Below are 14,593 nucleotides of genomic sequence, written 5' to 3' on the forward strand. Positions count from 1 at the left end.
GGAGGAGGCCATGATTGACTGTCTCTGACATGATCCCGTGTGGCCGGGCCTGTACCTGGATAGGACGCTGCCTGTGTCTGTGAACATACCCGTGACCAGGCCCCAGCCCTGGCGATGGACGAAATGAAATTTCTTAGCCTATGCCTGCAGCTGTGATCATGACCACAGCTCCTCTGTGGCCTTGAACACGCCCAGGCCTCTACCTGTGACCGTGGCCTTGGACATGCCCAAGCCTCTACCTGTGACCATGGCCATGGCATACCCAAGCTTCTTCCCATGACCATGGTTCTGACCACGGCCTAGGCTTTGCCCATGACTTTGATTGTGGACTTGACCCTCATGGTGGCCGGGACCCCTCCTCACATCACCCAGAGCATCTTCAAGGGGTGCCCCACCCCCTCTGGGCAGACGTGGCCAGGAAACCAGCTCTGTAGAAAACCAGCTGGACTCCCCTGTAGATGAAAGGCAGAGGGCAAGGCTGCTCGAAGTTTCTGCAGCTACTCTAACTTCCTCAGGCCACGGGCTGGCAGGGCCCCTGAACTGACGCGGTGCCACCGCAGAAAGAGCGCGTGTCACCCAGTTGGATGGGCACACGGGGAGGCCTGGGATGGAAGGCGAGGCAGTCCCCCAGCACTTGGCCGCCCTCGGCCGCCAGAGCCGTCTGGGCGCTGTGCAGGCTCAAGCTGGCCGGCTGCCTGTGAAGTACCTTCCAGGGACTCCTTGCTACGTGAGGGCAGGAGGGGGCTCGCCCTCGAAGGTGAGGGGCAGAGCAGGCCTTACCTCTGGTGGACGATGTAGGTGATGGCCGAGGCCAGCAGACACAGCAGCATGACGGCCGTGCAGGCATACACCACGGGGTGCAGGAGCTCCCCTGGGGACTGGGGCAGGGACAGGACAGTCCTCAAATCCTGGAAAGGACATGGAGCACACCCTTGTGACCAAGGTGGCCGGCAAGGGGCTGGAAGCATTTCCTGGATGGGGTGGAGGTTCGCAGGTCTCAGCAGAAGTGGTTGGCCTGGGGCAGGGGAGGGCCCCCCCCCCAGCTGCGGGCGCCTCTGGGGGCTCTGACGGCCAGCTGCCCGAGGGCAGCCTCCTGCTGTGCTGGCTGTTGGCCTCCAGACTCCGCGCCCTCCAGGGGGGCTGGTGGACCACCCGGCTCCTGCTTCTGTCAAATGCCCTTGTATGATGGCACAACTCGCCCCCGTGAGGCTCGTGTCAGATTACCCCCAAGTCCACTCCGAGCCTCACACCCGCTGCAATGCTGCTTTTAGTGGTCTCCCGGGAGAATTTGTGTCATTTCAGTAAGTCTGCCCAGAGGTGACTCAGGTCAGTGGGGAAAGAGCAGCAGGTGGGAAACAGGCTTGAGAACCCCAGGTGTACCACCTTCACTGTTAGTCACAGCCCAGGTGAAGGGCTGAAGGTCAGGGTTCAAAGGATATCCGTTTTCCCTGGAGGATGCCCCGGGCTGGACATTCAGAGCTGAGGGAGGTTCTGTCTTTTTATTCATCAGGTAAGCGAGGCCCCCTGCGTCAGGCGCTGGGGTTCAGAGGCCACAACCCCCGACGCAGCCCTGGAAGTGCCCTGCGTCAGAGCTGCGTTCCCAGGGCGAGGCTGGGCACCCCCGCCACGGGCACCCCCAGGGCCGGTGGAGGACCCGGAGGGGCTCGGGGCACACCAGGCTGGGAGGTAGGGGCGAGAGCCGGCGGCACCCACCTCTGACCTCCGACCCTCTGCCCGCACCGAGTCCTGCTCTGGGCGCTTCGTGTGCTACAAGTCGTCGAGTCACACGAGAAGCCCTCTGTGGACTGAGTTGTCCCCACCGTCCGGAGGGGATGGCGTTTAGGGACGTGGCTCAGGTTGGGTAGGGTCCTCGGGCGGCCCTGACCAAAGGGACCAGAGCCCCTGTAAGAAGGGGCTGGCAGAGGAGAGGACAGCGCCAGCACACGGCGGGAGGGGCCGTCTACACTGCGAGGAGAGGCCTCAGGAGAAGCCAACCTGCAGGCGCCGGGACCTTGGACGTCCAGCCTCCTGGACTGTGGTTTAAGCCGCCTGCTCTGTGGGGCTTTGTCAAGGCCGCCCCAGAGGGTGGAGCCCCTGCTCGATGCCCCAGCCTGAGTGAGTGTCCTGCTCTGCTCCCACGGCCCTGGGGGACACACTGGGCTCTGGGGAGCGGGCTGGGCTGGGCCTGTGGAGGGCTGCCTGACGTCCCCTGTGGGACCACCTGAGCTGCGCCGGCTGTGACACGGGGCTGCTGGTCAGAGCTAGGGGTCTGCCGTTGTGCTGGCCCCATTGCCGCAGACCACAGGGGCGTCCACGGCGGATGCCCCCGCCCCAGGCCCGGAGCAGCTCCAACTGGTGCCTCCCTGGGCTGTGAGGACAGTGGAGGTGGCTGGCGGCTCCTCCAGGATGGAGTCGTGGGGAGCAGAGAGGCACCCCGAGAAGGCCTTGGCCTGTCACGGCGGGAGTCAGGAAGCTAGCGCGTCCGGGCTCAGGTGGCCTCTCTCCTCGTGGACGTTCCTGGAGGCCCGGCCAGCCAGGGGACGCACTCAGAGGAGCCACCCTGGGCCCCAGTTGGGGCCTCCGCACCCCGACTTCGCTCTGACGCAGGGACTTCGGTGAGGAGGTCGCTGTTGTCATGGCAACAGCTGGCTGATTTTGGTCACCTGGGAAGAGGCACTGAGTGACCTGGACGCCAAGGGGGCCTCAGCGTCTGGCTGCCCAGGGTCCCCGCTGTCCAGTGAAGCCAGAAATAGCGCCCTGCCCAGAATAAGCAGGCGGTCGGGGAAGGGCGCCGTGCCGCTTGGCAGGCCGCAGGCCGCCCTCATGCTGCAGTCCTGACTGTCCACGGGCCAGGAAGCCGGAAGGGCAGGCGTAGACGTGCACAGAACACCAACCGCTCCCGTCTGGACACCCGGGGTGTCAGCAGGATGCACGCTGCGCTCACAGCCCAGATCCACGGAATCACGAGCTCGGGAGGAAAGGCAGCCAAGAGATGCCAGCCTCAAGGTGACTGGGACACAGAGGCTGCACGTCCCCAGGGAGACCTGGAGGTCCCTCCCACTCCAGACGCCTGGGAAGGCTCGGCACAGGGGAGGGTCTGTGGTCAAATCCTGGCAGGGCTCACACCACACCCAGGGGAGCACAAAGGCTGCTGCGCCCTCTGCCCTGCAACCGGGAGCCTCCGTCTGGGCAAGGATGGGCCTCTGTGACGCGAGGCAGGATGGTCTCCTGGTGCAGAATAGATGTTTCACAAGAAAGAGAGAGCAGCCTGCCGTTCTCACTTCCCGGGGGCGTTCAGCTCCCACTAGCGTCCTGCCTGCCAGGGGCCCTCACGCATCGTGAATTCTGGAGCATCTGCCGTCAGGCGGTGGCGGGAAGGGGGCTCACGAGGCCCAGTAGTCCCAGGGTGTTTCTGCATTTGTCAGGCTCCGCGGGCACCAGCCTCCTGCCAGATGCAACTCACCGCAAACATCGAGGAAAGGTAGGTTTTCCTGGTCAAGTCCTGATGTTGAATGATCTTTTCTTCCGAGAGTCATCAGCCGGGAGTGTTGGATTCAGGTCTGACTGGGCACTGGCGGCGTCCCTGGGCCTGTGCGTGTCGTCCTTTTCATGGGAGACGATGGTGTGTCCCTCCTGTGACATGAGCCGGGGCTGAGACCCCCTGACCCTTCACAAAGGTGCACCTGGGCCTCTGTTACTGGTTTCACGTCCACAGGCGAGAGCCGCTCTGGGTCTGGCCCGTCCGGTTCTCTCACTGACTCAATCGGGACCTGTGTCCTGGTGTCTCTCCTGGAGCTGAGGGACCCGGGGTGGGTCCACCCCCTCTGGGAGGCTTACAAGCCCCTTCCCCACCTCTTCCGGCTGCTGTCACCTGCACTGCTGCCCCTAAAGACTGAGGTCAGACCCCTGACTCTTTCTGGGGTTGGGGGAGGGATGGCGGAGGAGGGGGCTGAACAAAGCAGCACTTGCTTCCTGATGCAGCGTCCACAGCAACGGTCTGATGCCCTGGGTCCGAGGGCCACAGCTGTATCTGACCCACGACGGGGGAGCCCATGCAGCTCCCAGACCTTCGGTGGAGAGCTTACCTCCAAAAGCATCTCATCTGCCAGTTTCTATTCATACATGCAAAACTCCTTTATGTTAAGCCTAGTAAGAGCCAGAACTGGTTTTCCTGCAGCAGGAAAACGTCTCAGAGCATCCGTTCAAGACACAGAGGCGTTTCCTGAGGATGATGCCCAGCCTGTCATTGGACCAGCCCGGAGGTCACCCTGCCTTTGGACCCCTTCCTTCTCGTCCGAGGGCCCAGTTTTGAGGCTTCTCATGGTGGTGAGGGGGGAGTGTCTCCGACCCCGCAGCAGCTGCATCCACAATATATGATTTAGGAGAAACAGAGATTTAATTCCACTTGGCCTCCTATTTTTTTTTTTTTTCCTTTCTCCAAATCAGAGTTATCAACAGTGCTTTCTACATTTTTAGAGGTGACATTTAAAATTCAAAGTAAGTAATGCAAAATGGCGATGTAATTTATATTTTAAAGTTCACACATGTACAAGTTCCTCTTGGAAGAAGCTACTCTGCAAGCGCTCCACGGGCAAAACCCTTATGATGGTCGAGTACGTGGTCAGACGGCATCGGATGGACAGGGCGCTCAGAGGCTGTGGAACCAGCGGAGCTCTGCGGACCGGTGACAGTGGACGGAGCATTGACCTCAGAGCAGAGAGGCTGGAGAGAGGTCAGAGAACCCACAGAGGAAGGGGGGAGGGGAAGTCAACGCCCAGAGGACAAGGCCACACACCATGTGCCGGGAGCCGCGGTGCCGCCCGGCTGCGGGGCCGAAGCCCGCAATCGCGCAATCGCCGTTCGCGTCTGCGCCTTCAGGGCGACCGGCGGGGCTGCGGGAGAAGCTACAGCCAAGGTGTGTCTCCTCCGGGGACCCCGGGCTCCTGCTCCCCGTGGAGGCTGCAGGCTGCGCGCGACGGTCCCAGGGCAGCAGGCCCCGTGCGGCCTGGTTTGTATTTCCCCTTTTACTTTACAGCTCATTATGATTTTAGTTGGATGCGTCCTTTTCGGTGTGTTCTGCAAACAAACAGACTGGGATGTTGAGAAAGACAAGAAGAAAGGAGGGAAGAGGTCAGGTCAGGTGTCACTTGTCTGATCAAAAGCGGCAAATTGGCCTCTCTGGGCCGTGGTGCAGACCGTCTACGGTGTCCCTCCCGCACGGCCAGGCATCCAGGCTGGGCCTCCGGGTGTCTAGGGTGGGCAGGTCCTTCCGCCCGAGCTTGTCCCGACCAAGACCGAACTCTGTGGAGCCTGCGGCCCCTCGCCTGCTTCTCAGTGGCGACGCTGCTGATGTGTCAGCCCCCCTGAGGGGGTCCCGGGGGCGAGGCAGACACAGGTGAGCCGTCCCGTCGTTCGGAGCACAGGCTGCCCCGACTCGGCATTTGTGTGGTTGGTAGCCACCTTCCTCTGAGGGTGCGTGGGCCGCTCTAATGACGAAGGACTTTGGAAAAAGAAATAGGACGGGACGGGCTCTCCTTCAGGGCTGGGGTTACTTGCTTAAAACCGTCAACAGTAAGGGGAGGTCTGAGGCGGGCGACAAACTGTGAGATGAGGGCAGGTTTTATGAGTTGTTAGAAATTTAAATATTGGACTGAACAGAAAGCAGCCAACTGGAAGAACTCGCTGAAGCTCTGAGGCTGGAGCATCGCAGGCGGGCAGCCGGCGGGTCGGAGTGGGAGCCCACCCACAGGTCTGGCCCGGGTTCCACGGGCTCACAGGGAGCCCACGGATGCCCTGCAGATCCTCGGCACCGGCTTCCCGGGCCCCGCCCTGCACCCACCCTGGTCTCTCTGGGGTTTTACTTCCACCCTTCTTGTTGGAACACGTATGCTTCTGGGTGGACCGGGGCGTCCTGCGTGGCGTCTGCCCTTGGGGCGGCCTGGCCTCTCACCCTGTCCCGGCTCTGGGCCCTGCAGGACCTGACGCAGGTCACCCCGACTCAAAGCCGGCGGGGCTGCCACTGCGGCTGCCTCCCGGGCCCGGGCCACACGGAAGCGCCATCGCCGAGCGGGTCTCCGTGGCACTCAGGCCACCGCACCAGTGAGTGGGTGGGCTCCCCCTCTGGGCCCCACGTGAGGCCACAGGGGCTGCGGGGAAGCCGCGTGGGGAGGCCACGCACACCAGTCCTGCCGCCCAGCGAATCCCCCGCGGCAGGTATGGCCGGAGGGCGGCGGCGGTGCCAGCACCGCCCGCGGGGCCACTGGATGCCACACTCAGCAAGGAAAGAGTGCCCAGGCTTGGACGGTTTTTACTCCAGTTCCAGACCTGTCACTTCGTTCCTTTGGAGAGCGTTATTCTCTGCGCTAACGGCGAGGATCAAAGAGGGGCACAAAGTCACCCGCCTTCTGGGACCTGCTTGAATTTGAGTATCAACAGCATCATCGCAGAAGCAGCAGTGCAGTCAGACCCTGTTTTACACTCTGATGAGAGTCAGAGCTGGGCAGGTGTTGGGGCCTGGGCTTTACCTGCTGGAGACCAGGGAGCAGGGCCCCCAGCCCCTCAGCCCCCAGGGGAGCGCCTGGGTGTTCGCCGTCCTGCTGGTGCCGAGGGCACACGGGCAACTCGCTCAGAAGGAGGCACAGGTGCCAGAAAGCCTGCCCGAAGACGCCCAGGGCTCAGTACGGCTCAAACCGGGGTCGTGGACACCTCGGTGCCATCACCCTCAGGAGCTGGTCAGGGCGGCTGACCGCCAGGGCCAGGCCCGAGCGGGTGGCCGGAGCGTGGCATCCTGGGGCACGGGGCCGGAGCTGCCCCCGCCGGCTTTCCTCCCCATGGCCCCAGGGGCCGCAGGCGTCTCACCCACAGGCTCCCAGACACAGGCAGGAACGTGCTTGCAGCAGAACTGCGGCACCACACGTTAGGTTGGCATCTCTATTCCTCTCAGAAGCTCTCTCCAGTGTAAATGTTGTTTGTTAGCAGTAAAAACCCAGCAGACTGCTGAGATTCCAAGCTCTCCAGGCAAGGGTAATCCAGCTGGTTCCCAGAGTCCTGGACTGGCCGGCGTGCAGCGGGCTGGGAGCTGAGGGGGGAGGGTGTGGATGGACTTGGAGGAAGGAGGGTGCTTGGCGGCCCTGCAGATTTGCACAGAAGGGCTGGAGGGTCAGAGACAGGAGGCGAAGATGGGGCCTGTCGCTGGGGCACCTGGATCGCGTGCGGTGGCGCCCCCGGGGGCGGTGCTGCCCCCCTCCCCCGTTCACCCTTCATCTGCCAATGACAGGACCTGTTTTGCAAAGGAGGATCTAAATTCGAGGATGCAAGCTTCAAACACGGCCAAGCCGGAGGCCCTGGCTTGTTGGGGGGTGGTGCCTGCAGGCAACAGGTGACGGCTCAGAGCTGGGGTGCGGGGCGGGCTGCTCCTGGAACACACACCCTCAGGCGCCTGAGAGGCAGGTGGCACGGCAGCTCTGCGAGATGATGCCGACCTTTGGCCAAAAGCATCTCTCTTGTTTGGACATTTCGAATCCAACGGGAGGAAAATGAGCAAGTGACTCAGACACACCCCTGCTTGTGAAGAGCCGGGTCTGCACTGACGACCCACTGTCAGTGTCCGAGCCTCGGCCCCCGTGGCCGCGCGGTCCTCGGCCATCGGCGTTCGCTGCGTGCGCTCGGCCGCTGCCCTCACAAGCACGCACAGTGCATTATTTACTCGGCATCACCCTTTCCGGAATCCAAAGCAGCAGCAACCACAGGGAAGCGCCCCCGGGGCCCGCAGGCCGAGCCCCACACAGCCGGCCGCGCCCCCTTCTCTGGCGAGAGAGGCATCCTCTGTGCTTTTGCAGAACGTGCCGCTGAAGCCCACCCGCATATCCCCCGCCACTCAGCCTGCTTTCTGACGGGAAGGGGGCGGGCAGGGCTGCAGCGCGAGGGCCGTGTGCGGGGGGCCTGGGGCCGGGAGGGGGAGGGCCCCGGCCCGGGGTCAGAGAGGTTTCCACAGGTCACGCACCGGTCGAGCCTGGGTGGTGGTGGGACACTGTCCCTTCCACTGATTCAGTGATTCAACGCCGCAGCACGACTGCCGCTAATTAGTATGATGTACGCGGAGCGGCCACCGCTGAGGAGCAAAGGAGCAGGCAGCTCGAGGCCCCCCTCCCGCCCCCCGGGCCCCGCCCCCGGCCCCCGCGTGTACTCACCATGAGCACAGCGAAGTCACTGAAGTGTGAGCAGGGGATGGAGGGGGTGCCAACGGCACAGCCGATTACGTCGCACCGTTCTCCCCGCCGGCCTCCATGGCCGTCCAGAAGGTCAAGGTCCCGGGCAGCGGCCACGGGGTCGAGCCCTGGGCGACCGCCCCCATCTGCGAAGACAGGGCAGGTCAGGGCAGGTGGGGGTCCTGCCTGCCACCTGCACCTAGCACCCCGCCCACAGGGCAGCCCCCCGGGTGCAGCCGGCAGCAGCTCCTTCCCAGGTTTGCCCCCGTCTCATCTCCCCTCGACCCAGCCAGCCTGTTGGAGTGTCTGGCGTGGGGTATCTGAGTCAGGCAGAGGCTGCGGGGGCGACCCGGGGCCTCAGAGCCTCGGAGGGACGGTGCCCCCGGGGAGCACGTCCTTCTCCATATTTAAAAACCAACCTCCGCTCGCCTTCCCAGCGCGAGACACGCGGCCAAACCTCAGGCTGCAGAAGACACGTACAGCATGTCTGTCCGTTTAAGTCAAGAGACCCCAGTGACCCCCAGCGGACAGCCAGAGCTGGGAGGGCGAAGCTTCCGCTGCCCGGACGTAGCCAGACCTCGGGGGCTGGCGTCTCCCACACGGATCAGTTTCGCTGGTGGCTCCGTGCCGTCTGTGTAACCCAAAGTTGTTGAGCACCTGCATTTGGAAGAGCAGGAACTGCTCCCTCCTGGTTGGCGCCGATGCCCAGGAAGCGGCCGGGGCAGCCTATGGGGCGGCCACCGGGCTCCGACCTCGCGTCCCCCCAGGTCCCGCTGCCTCCTCGCCCGGGGGCCCACCTGCCGCGCGGACCCCGGAGAAATGCAGCCCAACTTCTCACCTATTTTGCCAAAAACAGCGGGAGGGGCCGCGGTCCTGCGCGTCCTGCCGGCGCGAGGCGGTGAGTTCCGGGGTCCGGGAGCAGTTTTCCAGCCCAGGGGCGGCGCGGGCGCCCGTGAGTGGAGTTATCAACAGATTGCAAGGCTGAAGCCCGGCGACGGCCGGGGCTCCGCACCGGGGAGGGCGTCGGAGCCGGAGGGGCAGGCAGTCGCTGCGGTTCCCAGCAGGCGGCTTCCCGGACTCCGGTGAGGAGTGCCGGCGGCCGCCGCGGCGCCTGCTCCCGCGGGCGGGCGACAGCCAGGGGCCGGGGACGGTCGGGAAGCAGGAGCCGTAACCATGGGGATGGGGGAGGCGCCGATGGCGGCGGCCAGCTCCCTGCGGCAGGGTGGGAATGGTTCTTCCCAGCCAGCCCGCCGGCCCCATCACACCGCAGAGCCGATTTAAAGAGACAACCGGCGGTTTTGCCTTCGCTTCCCGCAGAATCGGACAGCTCACAGCACAACATCTCCCTGAAGAGGCAGGAGGAGGACCGGGCGAGTTCATTGTATTATTTTACGGGAACCCCTGTCCACCAAGGGCTCTGAGAACAGAAACACAGACACGGAAACTGATTTTGGAGGAATTTTCACGGTCCTCATATTAAAATAGTCTCAAATCCAAACGTGGCCACACCGAGGTGAACGCACGAGCCCACGGCAGCATGAGTCAGCAGTGTGATCCTGCCAGTGTAGACGGGCCTCAGCTGTGCAGAAAGGGGCCCCCAGACCCCTGCCCAGCCCAGGGTCCCAGCCCCCAGCCCGGGCATTAGAGCTGGTGATGACAGGGCACAGGAGGGGAGGCAAGCGGGTGGAGAGGAGGCGAGGACAGGAGGAGGGCACACAGCAGGACCCTGCCTGCAGGGGGTTGGGCCGCTGCCTGGCCAGCAGGCCTCTGGGTGGGGCCTTCCCACGCTCCTGTCCCTCATCCGCCAATATTCCCAGCATTCCTGTCTGCATCGCTCCCGGTCCGCCCGTGGCACCCCTGTGGGATGCTGGGACGGGTCCTGAGCTTCAGCTGAGGGACAGGAAGCCCCGAGGGGGAAGGGATTTTCCAGTCGCCCAGCGACTGGAGTCGGAGCCCAGTGGGGGCCCTCAGGCCCAGACCCGGCCCACCTGGTGTCCTGCGGTGGCTCCCTCGGGGCTGGAGGGCGCCGTGGAGCTCCCTGGGGGCTCGGGGTGATGGTCCTGGGCAAGCGGGGCCGCGGAGCAGGTGGGAAGGCCCGCCCGGGATCGGGGGGCTTTTGCTCGGACGCCCCCAGGCTGCGGCGGCCCTCACGGGGCTCGTGCCCACCTGCAGCTGCCTCCATGGACTGTCCGGGGCAGGGGCACAGGTGAACACGGGCCAGGAGGTGACAGAAAGGCAGGTGTGAACAAGCCATCACGGGACCCCGGTGCCCAGGTGGCAGGAGGCACAAGGAAGAGGCCCTGTGGGGGGCGGCACCGGTGCCCTGGCCTCAGAGCTGGTGGGGGCCAGGACCAGAGGTGGCTTCTGGGAGGAATTACAGGAGATGCTGTAGAAATGCAGAGGGAAGGCGGGGTTGGGGGGCACTGGCCTGGCTTGGGGTGGCCTGGAGGAGCCCCTCCTAGCCCAGGCCTTAGTCCCACCCTGTATGCCCAGGGCTGGGGCCCACGGGCTCTAAAGGCAAAGGCTAATCAAGCTTCAGACTCACTAGGGGTCCAGGTGGGGCACATGGAGGGTCCCCGGGTGCTTTGGGGACCACTGGGGGCTGGGTGGGGTGCAGGGAAGGTTCTTGGGTGATTTGGGAGGTCCCCCGAGGGGGCACGTCAGGCAGACAGGCCTGTCTGGCTGCTACATCCCGACCCCGTGGACGCTGGCCCCCGAATCCCAGTGTTAGCCTGGCTGAGGGTTAGAGGCGGGGCATCTCTCAGGAAGAGGCCGTCCTGGGAGCCACGGCTGCGGGCCTTGGGCCTTGAGACGGTGTGGGGAGCTGGGTCACCCTCAGGGCTGCTGCACCAGCCCTTCCTCGGGCTTGGCTACCCAGTGCCCAGGAGCTGGCCCAGAGCTGCCCCCAGAGGAGACGTGGGCCCGGCGATGCCCTCACACAGCCCCACGCGGTGGCCGTCTTCTGTACGTGTCGCAGAGCGGCACGCCTGCGAGATGGGGAAACCGAGGCTGCTGGCTGCTTTGCTGGCCACCGGGTCAGAGGGGCAAAGCCAGGGCGGGGAGGGCAGGGCGCTGTCGGCCGGCCCTGTGCCCGCGGCCACGGCCACTGCAGGAGCCTCAGGCCTGCTCCCTAACACGACGGCATCAGCTCAGAGGACCCAGAGGGATCCGCGTGGACGGGGCTGCCTCCCGGAAGTCGTGCTTTGTGTTCGGGACGCACCCTCGTTTGCTCCTGGGGCCTCAGGGTGGCCTTGGCTCGGGAGCCTCAGGCCGGCTTCTGCCCCGTGCCCTGAGCTTCTCTGCCGTCCATGAACGGAGCCCCTGCTTTCTAGAATTTTCAGCGACCACGGAGCCAGGTTCAGTGGATCCCTGCCCTTTATGGTCTCTAATGCCCCAAACATGTGTCTTCTAGGCACAGGCCTCTCACCGTCACCGAGAACTCACTCCTGCAACCTGTGTGGCTTCTTTGTGGTAAAACAGGTGTATCCTTCAGCGGGTAGGCTCTCAGCCCTCACTGCACTGAGCCTCCGCCGAGGAAAGGCCCCTTTCTGGAACATTCTGTGAGTTCAGGTCTCCCCGCCACCGAGGGTCTGTACGCTGTGTGCCCCCCACCCGACCCCCTCTTGGCAGCCCCCCAGCCCTTTATCCAGCCCCTTGGAGGGAGAGTCGCTCCTGAAGCAGGGTTTGACCCACGGCTCTGCGGGGCCGGGGCGGGGTGGACGTGTGGCCAGGACGCGCTCAGGGGCAGCCGGGGCTGGGGCCGTGGGTCCCGCCCCGTCGGGGAGGGGAACCCCGGGGTGAGGATCGGGCCGGGCAGGAGGGCCGGGGTCCTGGTCCCCATGCCCAGGGGGGTCGGGGGGGGGGCTTTGGGAACCTGCAGGCTGCTTGTACGAGGCCAGGAAACAGCCTGGTGACGCTGCTGAGCTCCTTCGGACGGCCTCACGGTGGACGGGGTCACAGGTCACATGATGCGCTGGGGGTCAGCTCAGGGGGACGAGGTGCCGTCTTCCCGCCCTGGGCGTGAGACTGGCCGCAGCTTCATGCACAAGTGCTCATGAGGACGGCCCCGGGGCTGCAGAGTCTCAGGCCGGCGGACCTGCCCCTTCCGTGGAAACTGCCGGGATCCTCGGGCTGCTCGCTTTCCGGCCGTGTCGTGGGGGCTGTGTGCGCTGGACGGAGGTGGCGTTGGTGGCGTTTCCGGCCTGCGTGCAGCCTGGCCTCGGAGGCCGGACGCCCGACCGGTCCCAGCTGTGCGCCCACATCCGCGGCTCACAGAGAGGAACGCAAACCACTCTCTGGTTGCCATGGCAACCAGCCATCTCCCCTAACAGTGTCAGTTTGAATTCGTGCAGAACATTTCTAACCAAGATTTGTGCCAACAGGTTCACTCTGCCCTGAGGTCAAGCCGAATCTGAGAACCAAATGGTCAAATTAGCAAACGCACCTTAGTCTCATGGCCGGCCCTCCTCTACTGAAGCCTCTCGGAGCCCCCAGAGGACCAGGCCACCCCCAGTGCAACTTCTCGCTGACCACCGGTGACCAGTGGGCAGGCTTGGGGGGTCGTGGTCCCCTCACAGAAGAGGCGTCTCGGGGGTTTCACTTTGAGGAGGACTGAGGGGATCCATGCCCACGCACATCCCTGCCAGGCTCCGGGCGCATCCAGGGGTGCAGGGCCCTTGTAGCCAAGCCCGAGCAGGCCCACTTTGGGGTCCACAGGCCACGGGTCAGCCTGGGCGTGGGGTGACCGCACGGTGAGCAGAGTTCAGGCAAGCGAGGGTGGGCCTCCGTCCTTTGTCTCTGAGTGCCCTGGGCTGGTAGCAGGCCCCAGACCTCCCCTGCCTCCTGGGGACTCTCAGCCCTAGCCCACCTGGCTGCATCCTTCAGGCCCATTAGAAGGGTCCCTGAGAAGACACTTGAACAGAGAGGAAGGGCGGGGAACACTTGGAGAAAACAACGCTTAAATGTCACGAACATACTGCCTGTTTCTCTTTTTTCCTTTTTGGCAATTCCCGATTTGCCCCATTTTTTTCTCTCCTTCCTTCCCTCACACCATATCTTCTTTTCTCCATCGTAGCCTTCAGACCCTCCTGGAGCCAAACCCTCCTGCAAGCTCTTCCCTCCTTCAGGAGAGTGTCCTGGAGCCATACCCATGGGTGCGGGGTCTGCTGGGCCCAGGCCTGCAGGGGGCCTGGCCTGCGACAGGGGCGGGCCTCAGGCTGAGAGGATGCCGGGGAGACCCTGCCTTGCTGGGTGCAGCCAGGGCGCCAGTTTGCCTGGAGGCTGTTCCTGTAGGAAGAACAGCCCGGGATGCCACTTGGGACCATGTGGGGAGGGCCGGGGCCTGAGGAATCCTTGATGGTTCTGTAGCACTGGGGAGTCATGGCTGGTGTTGGGGGGAGTCAGTAGGGAGGGAAGTCTTGCCCTTAGCTGCATGGTAAAGCTTGATGAGCTGGGACTTTGCTTGGACTCCTGGGCTCAGCCGGTCTCCCTTAGCTCTGCTCCCACCCTACCCCCAGTCTCCCCAGAGGCCACACGGGGGCTGCAACCCTCTCACCCAGGACACGGCCTTCCTCCCGATGTCCTGGATTAGCCCATCAGTGGGACAGCCGTGGTGACCAAGGCTCTCTGCAACACGTGAGGGGTGTGGGGCCTGGGAGCAAACCCTGAGTGCGGCCAGGCAAGAAAGTGTGTCCACAGCAATCCCCTGAATGGTCCGTGGTGCATCCCAAAGGCAGCACCCTCCGTCGGCACCCAGAAGTGGCATCGTGCAGTGGACACTGACAGCTCCATCCCTAGCCTGTTTGAGCTTCCCTTGCAAACTGTAAAAACAGAACACTTGCTAGGGACAGTCTCGAGGCAGGGACAAATGTGCCATTGGCCCTCCACATGTGCTCTGGGACCCATGACCCTGAGCTGTAAACCAGCCTCGGTCCATCACCACCTCCGAGGGCCTGCGCTGCACACCCACACGGGCAGTCCTGGACATGCACGACAGCCCCAGAGATGTCTGATTCCTCTACCTGGAGCTGGGATTCAACAGACCAAGGGACACACTTGCAAATGCCTGGCGGAGAGCACACACCAGCACGGGCTTGGGCAAGGAGGCATCCGGTATGCTCTGCCATGGAGGACCGGCTGACCATAGGCAGGGCAGCAAAGGGTCCACTAAGAAGGACAGCTGAGCCCCAGCCATGATGCTGGCTCTGCACGTGTGAGAAGCACAGGCAGATGCCTCACTTCAGAAGTTAATGTGGGTCCCAAGGCCGTCCGTGAACAGGAGGCTTTATAACCAGGCTCCTCTGCTTAACTGTCCTCCTTCGAATCCCCTGCCCAGCTGGCATCGAGGTCATCCATGCTGACCTCAAACCCAAGGTCAGGACAGAAGC

The 14,593-nt window shown here is 63.9% G+C and overlaps 1 protein-coding gene and 1 long non-coding RNA gene across 4 annotated transcripts in view; one reads left to right on the forward strand and one right to left on the reverse strand.

Moving 5' to 3' along the window:
- Window positions 1-9,833, reverse strand: part of ADGRA1 (adhesion G protein-coupled receptor A1) — a 33,256-nt gene extending 23,423 nt beyond the window's left edge. Inside the window, exons 1-4 of one of the 3 annotated variants that reach the window (XM_067023766.1) lie at window positions 9,046-9,833; window positions 8,688-8,864; window positions 8,190-8,353; window positions 781-908 (exon numbers count right to left, since the gene is read on the reverse strand). In XM_067023766.1, coding sequence (XP_066879867.1) covers window positions 781-908; window positions 8,190-8,192 — 131 coding nt within the window. In that variant the 5' untranslated portion in view covers window positions 8,193-8,353; window positions 8,688-8,864; window positions 9,046-9,833. Of the gene's footprint in view, window positions 1-780; window positions 909-8,189; window positions 8,354-8,687; window positions 8,877-9,045 lie in introns of those variants that run through there. The other 2 variants (XM_059054970.2, XM_067023774.1) reach the window with 2 other exon arrangements.
- LOC136793442 (uncharacterized) lies at window positions 8,225-13,541 on the forward strand. The gene is made up of 3 exons (XR_010838711.1): window positions 8,225-9,105; window positions 11,620-11,767; window positions 12,590-13,541. It is a non-coding gene; the product is annotated as an uncharacterized lncRNA (long non-coding RNA).
- Window positions 13,542-14,593: the final 1,052 nt, after the last annotated feature.

The sequence above is a fragment of the Kogia breviceps genome, chromosome 2 (assembly GCF_026419965.1).
Source record: "Kogia breviceps isolate mKogBre1 chromosome 2, mKogBre1 haplotype 1, whole genome shotgun sequence".
Lineage (NCBI taxonomy): Eukaryota > Metazoa > Chordata > Mammalia > Artiodactyla > Physeteridae > Kogia > Kogia breviceps.